Source organism: Scylla paramamosain, chromosome 17 (assembly GCF_035594125.1).
Source record: "Scylla paramamosain isolate STU-SP2022 chromosome 17, ASM3559412v1, whole genome shotgun sequence".
Taxonomy (NCBI): Eukaryota; Metazoa; Arthropoda; class Malacostraca; order Decapoda; family Portunidae; genus Scylla; species Scylla paramamosain.
The window spans coordinates 8,615,727-8,625,000 of record NC_087167.1 but is presented as its reverse complement, the minus strand read 5'-3'; the positions used below and the strand labels follow the sequence as shown (position 1 = coordinate 8,625,000).

Here is a 9,274-nt window from a genome sequence, read left to right as displayed (position 1 = left end):
GACGAGCATCCTCCAGCCTCGCCCCTGCTGCTTTAAGTCGCTGCGCTGTAGGCAATACGTATGTAGGATATTGTATGCCAACCATGTGCTATATCAACGCAGTGCTTGAAATGAGATAAATGTTCGGTTAGGTTATGGTACGTCAGGTTAGGTTAGGTTACGTTAAGGTTGGGTTACTCTGAGCTTAGTTGCAAATATTCTGTGTTAGGATGGCAGTGGTGGTGGTAGTAGTAGTAGTAGGTTAGAGGTTAGGTTACTCATTGAAGCCAGTGTTAAAAGCGGAGGAAGGTGGCAGTGCAGTAGTAGTAGTAGTAGTAGCGACAATAGTTACAGTATCAGTGGTAGTAATGCAGTAATGATAATAATAACAACAATATCAGTAATAATAAAAACAATAGCACCAACAATAATAATAGCCCTACTGCCTTCCTGAAGCTCCCATGCACAGCCGCCAAGTGAGAAAATAAATGCACGTCAACGCCTGAATGCACGTAGAGGAAAAACAAGCTAATGATCCGTGTTGCAACAGTAGAGGGCTGAGGAGGACGTGTTGACCCTGGAATTATTTACTTGAGCCCTAATGTGTAACGAGGAGAGAGAGAGAGAGAGAGAGAGAGAGAGAGAGAGAGAGAGAGAGAGAGAGAGAGAGAGAGAGAGAGAGAGAGAGAGAGAACAGATGAACGTGATGAGACTTAAAGCGAAGCAGACCAAACGTGAAAACAAAGAAAGCACACACACACACACACACACACACACACACACACACACACACACACACAGAGAGAGAGAGAGAGAGAGAGAGAGAGAGAGAGAGAGAGAGAGAGAGAGAGAGAGAGAGAGAGAGAGAGAGAGAGAGAGAGAGAGAGAGAGAGAGAGTACTACTGGGGACAGACAGACAGACAGACAAATAGTACACGTGCGCTGAATTGTTACTCATGTCAGGGAGAGTTGGTGCATCTCCTCTCCTCACCTGCCTCCCTCGTCCTCGTCCTGGCGCTCTTGGGATGGAGAGGACCTGCAGCTTTATTCGTCTGCTTCTGAACCGCGGGTCAATACGGGGCATCAGGGACAGAGAGTCGTCACTTGCTCGACTCTGTTTCCGTGTCCCGCAGCATCGCCAAGGCAGGTGTACAGAGTTCCCTTGCCTTGCTTCAGTCCCACCACCGACCGCACAGTACCGTGTCTCTTGTCTGAATGCCATGGAAACTAGTACTCTCTCTCTCTCTCTCTCTCTCTCTCTCTCTCTCTCTCTCTCTCTCTCTCTCTCTCTCTCTCTCTCTCTCTCTCTCTCTCTCTCTCTCTCTCTGCCTCTGCGGTGGTGAAAGGATTTGTAAATACGTAGAGAAACTGTGGCGCTTAAAAGTTTTTTTTTTTTTTTTTTTTTCATTCGCTTCATTGTCTGAGCAGAGAAGGAAAACCACATCTACTTTTTTTCTCTCTCATTACCGCGAACTGTTGCAATGGTGTCTGTAATCCTAAAGGGAGAGTGAAGAGTGTGTCAACAACAGTGTATTAAGATGACGCGGTGAACCAAGGCGGAATGCGATAGTGTTTGTTTGGGACGGGATGAGGAAGACCCAGAGCTATACAGATGGACAGGTGGATAGATGAAAGACAGGCAGTGCGAGACGGACAGGTAGCAATTAATTCCAGCAAAGGAGGTTTTTGTCGTTATTATATTGTGGTGTCTGTTTTACTTTCCTTTTTTTCTGTCCAGTCATTAGAAGTGTGTGGGTGCGGCTTCCGAGGAGTGGGGCGCTTAGCTGGGGGTGACGGGAGCGCGGGAGGGTAAGGAAAGAGAGGTGTTGAAAGACTGGAGGAATGAGAATGTTGTGACAGCGATCGAGGGAGTGATAGCCTGCGTGTTGGGGTTGGATAAGCAGCGAGGCGAGGCGAGAAGATGAGCACAGCTGATCACCGTCGTAGGGACCAACAGATCTGTTGATGCATGCTTTTTTCCTTTAAGATCCTTTGCAATAGTCTGATGCGGTTGGTGTATAGTTTGCGGTCTCCAGGTGTACCCTCTGTTTAGAATTCCACTGTCTCCTCTACAACCACTACCACAATCACCACCAGCAAGACTATTACCAAATACCGCCGCCACCTAACGCCACCTGTGTGCCCCACTTCCCAACTCTGCCCCCCTGCAATCAACGCGCGCCTTGCTCTCAACACACTCGACCTTGCACCACACAGAAGCTTAGCGCGATACCTCCCTCCCTAGCAAAAGGCGGATATATACGTACACTGAGGGGCTGAACAATACTTGGGTTCTGGTTAATTGTGAAGCGGTGAGACAGATTTTTTTTTTTTCTTTTTTTATAGAGGAGGAGGAAGGTGGGGAAAAAGGGAAGAATAATGGTAGTTTTGGTTTTCTGCTTTCAAAGACTGGCGGCACACTCCAAACGTCAAGTAGTCACTGTGGAGAATCTACCAGTGTATGAAGTTAATAAAGTTTATATATGTGTTTACAGTTTCGATGAGACTTTTTTTTTTTCGGCACTCCACGCTTGAAGCTGGAAATTTAATTGGTTTGAGTGAGGTGTACTTGTCATCGTAAATTAAGAACATTTTATTTAAACTTTATTTGAAGCACCGCAAGATCACCAGTGGGATGGGCAAGACTCAAGGGCATGACGCAGGAACATTTTTTTTTACTACTATTCTCCCATGCATCGAGAACATAACCTTAGGAAGACCATCCAGACAAAGGAGTGAGTGAATGAAGAGCTCGGAGCACATTCTTTGATACCATCACGCCGCTGCCACACAAACTACGGCTCTGAAAGTGTGCTGGGGGGGGCCAGTGACGCCAGTCCCGCTAAGAAAGACGAGTAGAAGTTCCGTTAAGTTTTTTTTCAGAATAGTGGGTTACTTGATCCTTTTTTTTTTTTTTTATGCATATTGCTACGAAGTCAGTAATTCATTACCAGACTCCAAGTTCCAAGTAGAGGCTGGCAGATCAGTGCATTATTATCATGCTTTTGTCAATAAGAGTGTGGGCGGAAGGCGGGCCTTGTGAGGTTGCTAGTTCATCACAGCTTACCACCCTGCTAGCTACTGATGACTACACACACACACACACACACACACACACACACACACACACACACACACACACACACACACACACACACACACACACACACACACACACACTGAACCACGACTCCAAACCTCACTTTGTTGCTTCCATTCAGTTAAGGTACTGTCCATCATCGTTAAGAAACTGGGTCGTGAATCTACTTTAGGTTAAAGCGAAGAATGCCCGATTTGTGAGGCCAGGAAAATAGGTGGTAGCCAGTGGAAGCTAAAACTGTCGAGGTTGAAACCCTGAGGTAGCGGCGGCAACATTAGGGGGGAGGGGATGAGTGTGTTGTGTGCGTGATGAGGCGCGGCTTGATGCTGTGGTGGTGGTGGTGGTAGTGGTGGTGGTGAAGGTGTGGCAGAGCAAGCACTGACAGGACATAGCGCAGAGAGGCAAGGTGGAGGTAGGTCAAGGGTAGGATGGAGCGAGGCGTGTGGGGTGTGTGGCGTGATGAGCGGGGCGTGCGAGGCATAACAGCGAGGAGCACAATGGAGCGTGACGCAGCACCACTTGAATAGCGCCCTGTACACTCTTGCCTAGGTACAACATGTGTCCCTGATTTGCGAGACGGACGTGAGGACAAAATAAGGCAGCGTGTCGCCAGGGCGGTGGGGGACATGCGGCGGGATTTTTTTTTTTTTTTTTTTTTTGGGTGGGGGGGGGAGGGAGCACCGTAAAAAATATATCGGTAAATAATTAAAATTAAATAAATTGTCACATCCCCAAGGAAAAAGTAAGTTAAACAGAAATAGATGTTCGTGATTATAGTATTTTCATTGTCCCCCACGGCCATCATCATCATCATCATCATTGTCTTTTTTTTTTTTTACTACATAATTCAACAACAAAAATATTGAAATAAACTAAATTTAAACTATAAGCAGGTCTGTCGTTAAAGATGTTGCAATACGGTTATTTGAATGTCTGTACTGTACCAAACTAGACGCCAACGCTTGTGACGCGCACCAGCTGACCAGTGTTCAGACAGGCCTCGTGTCTGCCAGCGAGGAGTGGCTGATTCAGACATCACGTCATAATAAAGTTTTATCGTGCATTATACTGAGTCATTTTGATTATCTCCCGGATCACTCGATTCTAACTAACAGCAAGCACGGAAGTCCGACAGGAACCACATCCTGTTTTCATTATATCATGAACCTTTACGCGTCAGTAAGTACCTCCGATAGTGTGTGCGTGTCGTGCTTCGTTATTTAGTTGATACAAACATATTCATATTTCCAAATTACACTTCTGTAATATATCATACTCGTAATTTGTCCCCAGCAGTGAAGCATAATATTTTTTGTCAGTTTTTGGTTTGTGTATTTCTGCTCGTCAACATTGGTTGTAAAATCTATCAAATCGAACAAAGCAAACAGATTGGAGGTAAACAATTATTTACCTTTTTTTTTTTTTTTTTTTTTTTAGATAATTCCAATTAAGAAAAAATATCCTACTTAAGTCGTGCTTGTATTAAAAAGGATGGCATCGATCATCACCGATAACAAAAGTGAAAATTATAAACCGACTTTGTGCGTATTTTGAGTTAGACAACGCAGTGTTGCTTGGCGGAGCCTTTCACACTGGCACTACGCTTCACTCGGCGGCAGGATTGCTGCCCTGCCCGACGCACCAGCCTGTCCGCGTGGCTGAGTGGCTGTCGCCTGTACGCCGACTAATAAGATCATACTTAAAAGGATTCTCATGCAGGTCATGGAGAAGAACATATTATTATTATTATTATTATTATTATTATTATTATTATTATTATTATTATTATTATTTATTACTGCTGTTGTCATTGTTGTACTGATACTAGTGTTGTACTGATAGTTATTAAGTGATAGTAACAGTACATTAAGTAGTAGTAGTGCTACTGCTGTTGCTGCCTCTGTTACTACTAGTACTACAATTATACAAGTGATAGTAACAGTACATTAAGTAGTAGTAGTGCTACTGCTGTTGCTGCCTCTGTTACTACTAGTACTACAATTATACAAGCCAAGCCGCATTTATTTTTGTGCGGCGTCATGATTATGGCTTCATTGTTGCGGTGCATTAAATCATTCGGTTGCCTTTTTTTTATCTCAGTATTTCCGCCAGTCCCCGTCGACTGATATTACGTTATTTCTTTTCCCCCACACGTAGTGCACACAGCTTACTATGACAGCTACGATGACTCCGCGGCCCTTGAAAACAGTGCCGTCAGGACTGACGTTGTTTCTTGCCAGTGAAATGAAACTGTTTTGTGCAAGCCGACATATACAATAGACAACAGATTTTTACATCATTATGAAAAGTATCGTCATTCACGTCAATACTTTGCACTTTTTTGTGCATTTATGTTTTTGTTTAGTGTTCAGGAGCGGAGGGGAGTGGCGTTACTTGAAGTGGGTGTGGTCACGATGGTGGTGATAGTGCTTCAAGTGAAGGAGACGGCCAACCACTTATTAGCGTGGTGAGCCAGTGATTGCAATGAAGAAGAGCCTGGAACACCTGATTTTGTAGAACTGGCCGTGCCTCATCACCACTCCTGTTGTCAGTTCAGTGCCTAGGTTCACTCGCCAGGCACGACAACTACAGATCATCGTGAAGGAGCGAGATCCACGTGAGTCCTCCCCTCGCAGCGCGTCATCTTGTCACTGTTATCCAGCTGTAACAGTACTCGTCCTTTGCTGCGTAATTATCGTGCTCAGAAGACAGAGGCATCGCATAGCAGTAAAGGCTCGTGGCATCATATGACCGTATGCTAAGAGAGAGATGAAGAGAATTTTGCTTCGAATAACTCGCCGCGCAGAAACTATTTTTCTTGTGTTTGTCGGAGAAATGAAAAAGAGCATCACCACCGAACTTGCGAAGGCAGCAGCCAACGAACTGTTGAATTTGGTGAGCAATGACTGCCGTCAGATGGTTAAATGAATCATGGCACTGTTCATCTTTAGCCACATGTATTCAGATGTATGTGACCTTGCTAATGAAAAGAATCATTGCTTTCTTGCTGTACCTAGTAATAGTAATATAGCTGTTGTTGTTGTTGTTGTTGTTGTTGTTGTTGTTGTTGTTGTTGTTGTTGTTGTTGTTGAAGCAGTATTCAGTGTACTGGTGACTGCTTTCTCGCCTTAGCGCTCAACTTGTAGAGTAATACTTTTTTTTTTTACCTTACTGTCCACAATTTGGCGTGCAGTGATGGCGTAGGATTGGTGCTCCTTCGAAAATGTTAACTGATAACGGTCAATTACAAAAAGTAATTTCACATTGGTATGAGAGATGCGTGTGCCATTGTGTTAGCATCGTATTTCACTTACGATGGAATTCAGATTGAGACAGAGGTCAACTTTTTCCTGAAACAAAATGCACTCATAGTACTGATATGGAAGGGAAGGAGGGGACGCCCTCACCCGCACAACCCCGCCAGGTGTTTCAAGAATGCACCGGTCGTCCCTTCCTCCAACAGAAATAGCGCTCCCTAATAACCCTAGCTGGCGCCTTATGACCTTGCTGTCGCGACGCAATAATCAGTTAACACACACACACACACACACACACACACACACACACACACACACACACACACACACACACACACACACACACACACACACACACACACTTGTTACTTTGCCACACATAACCATAATTTCATATGGGTTCATAAAATGTTATCTTAACAGATTCGAGAAGGTGGTGGAGAAGTCGGAAACACGTGGCCAGCACCTGGAGAATGTGTCGACCCAGCTGGATGCCTTCACAGTCTCCGTTGAACACTTCGAGGAGTGGTACATCGAGATCGTGGAGATCATCGAGTCCCGGGAAGTCCTTGCTTTGGACATTGAAAGGTAAACTTTAAATGATTGAAATAACGTTTAAAAGATACCCCATGTAAGTTTGCTGATGCATTACAGCACACATGCCCGATGTCATGAAATACTAACTGATATGGGATCCCTTCCCCTGCCATTGCCACAGCTATGCCAGGAAGATCGATGAAATCTCCCGTCAGCGAGATTCTCGTTCTGATGACTTCGATGGCATGGTCAGGACTGGCAAGGAACTTGTCACCAAGAAGGATGTCACTGACACAGCACCTGTCAAAGACAAGATTAAGGTAATCATTTATTTATATTTTTATTTTTTTAATTTTTTTATTCATTTTTTTTTTTCATGATAACCTCTGCATATTTGATTTTCTGTAACTACATATGCAAAACTAGATTGAAATAGTACAAAATTTAAAAAGTACAAATGTATATGTAAATGCATCTCATTAGAACTATTACCCTTTTAAGAATATTTTTGCCATCAGAGCTGAGAATCATTGACTTCTTTTTGGCTCCACTAATTTTGAAATTAATTATGCCCTAGCTTGGAACATACTGATGTGAAGAATATGTCAGGGAGTTTATATAATTTATTTTAAAGAAAATTTTATGCTTAGTAATATAAAAGCTAAGGATTTTCTATGCCCTTGTAACCATTGAAACTTCATCCAAAGAACTTGGAGGGACAATGGAAGGAGCTGAATGATGTCCTTGATGAACGTGCACGCAATGGCAAGGAGCGCTCTGAGCAACTGCTGGCCTACGAACAGCTGCGTGACCGCTGCATCCAGTGGCTCACTACCACAGAAAACATGCTTGATAATGTCCAACCAGTTGGCTTGGAGCAAGAAATTGTGAAAAAACAGACTGAAGATCTCAAGGTTAGTATGCCAGTAACTTTTTTCTTGGTATAGCTCCTATATGTTTACAAAGTTTTCTTCATTCCTACTCCTTGGAAGTTTTGAATTTACTGAAAAGGAAGGAGTAGCCGTAGCAAAATAATCTTCCATTTCTTCTTATCCGGTTCACACACTTAATACCTTTCACATCATCTTATCAGTTCATGTGTCTGTACTTTATTGACCACACTTTCTGACAGACACAATTCCCTTGAAGTTTTAGATAATTTGTTATTTCTCAATTAATACCTACTTCTTATGCACTGCCTATCTTACTGAAATTTGCACTGATTATAATTTTCTTGATTGACTATATGCTAACACCAGTGATTTCATAATAAACTTCATTGCAGCCAATTCTGAAGGAGTACAGAGAGTATGGCACCACCATTGACAAGCTTAATGAGCTGGGCAATGCATATGATGCTTTGTTGAGAGGAGAGCGGCCAGAGAGTCCCACCAGACGACGCTCTTCTGTCACCCCTGTCAAGCGTCCATCCATCACCTCGCCTCTTAAATCGCCAGGTATTGCATTAACACCTCACACGTTGTGCTGGAGTATGTGTTTGCAGCTACCACGGAAGTTATGATCTCTTGAAATTTTCTGTGATTTGTCTTCCTTTGGCCAAATATGAGTGCACCTGCTTTTTCCTTATTGTGGCTTTTGCAGTGTTGCATAAAATTAGAAGGCTAAGTTATGATTTTTATCTGTGGGTACACCAGAATGCTAGACACAGATTCTTTATAATAGAGTTATGCACAAGGAAGAATATAGTAAGTTTAAATGCAATGCTGCTGCTTCCAGTTGTTTTGGTTTTGAAGTGTTTTGTTCCACAAGGCTCTATTGTTTTAGTCATTCAATAAATGACAACTAGAGTTACATTATGCTTGCCTTTGCATATCAAAAGCATTTGCTCAAAATTTGTATTGCCTTGCAAAAGTTTTCAATATTTTTTTGCATGTAACATTTTGGTTCACTTATTTTCTTAAAACCACACACTAAATTACATTTAAGCACTTTCTACACTTGCTATTTAAACCAATACATGACAAAATAATTTTCAAAATAAATATAAAGCACTAATGCATTGCTCCATTCCCACTGCTGATTGGTCTCTGTCTCCCCAGCAAGGTCTCGGCAAGTAGTTTCCAAATTAAATAAATAAGTTTTCAAAATTGATACAGAGTAAAAGAAAGCTCAGTCCCATGTGTGTTCTAGAAATAGACAAAAAGATAAATAAGTATTTCAAAAAGGCTCTGATGTATATAGACTGAATAGTCTTTCAGAGACTGATTAGACCATAATTTGACAATGTTTAAATCATAACCATTAAACTTAACAAATATAAGATGGAAATATGATGCAAAATATATTACTTATTGATAATTTTGTACAAGATAAATATTCTCCCTTCATCTTCACTTTAAAGTCTTGCTCACCCAAATGTAGCCTTTAGCACTGTAATAGA

At 42.5% G+C, this 9,274-nt stretch overlaps 1 protein-coding gene across 50 annotated transcripts in view; it reads left to right on the top strand.

The window, feature by feature from the left end:
• LOC135108431 (microtubule-actin cross-linking factor 1-like) overlaps nt 1-9,274 on the top strand; it is a 262,996-nt gene that overhangs the window by 215,372 nt on the left and 38,350 nt on the right. For all 50 annotated transcript variants that reach the window (XR_010272264.1, XR_010272265.1, XM_064019426.1 and 47 more), the window contains 4 exons: nt 6,760-6,924; nt 7,055-7,193; nt 7,581-7,787; nt 8,159-8,330. Coding sequence is in view for 48 of the 50 variants with exons in the window: in XM_064019426.1 (XP_063875496.1) it covers nt 6,760-6,924; nt 7,055-7,193; nt 7,581-7,787; nt 8,159-8,330 (683 nt within the window). In the remaining 2 variants the exon portion in view is untranslated. The remainder of the gene's footprint in view (nt 1-6,759; nt 6,925-7,054; nt 7,194-7,580; nt 7,788-8,158; nt 8,331-9,274) is intronic.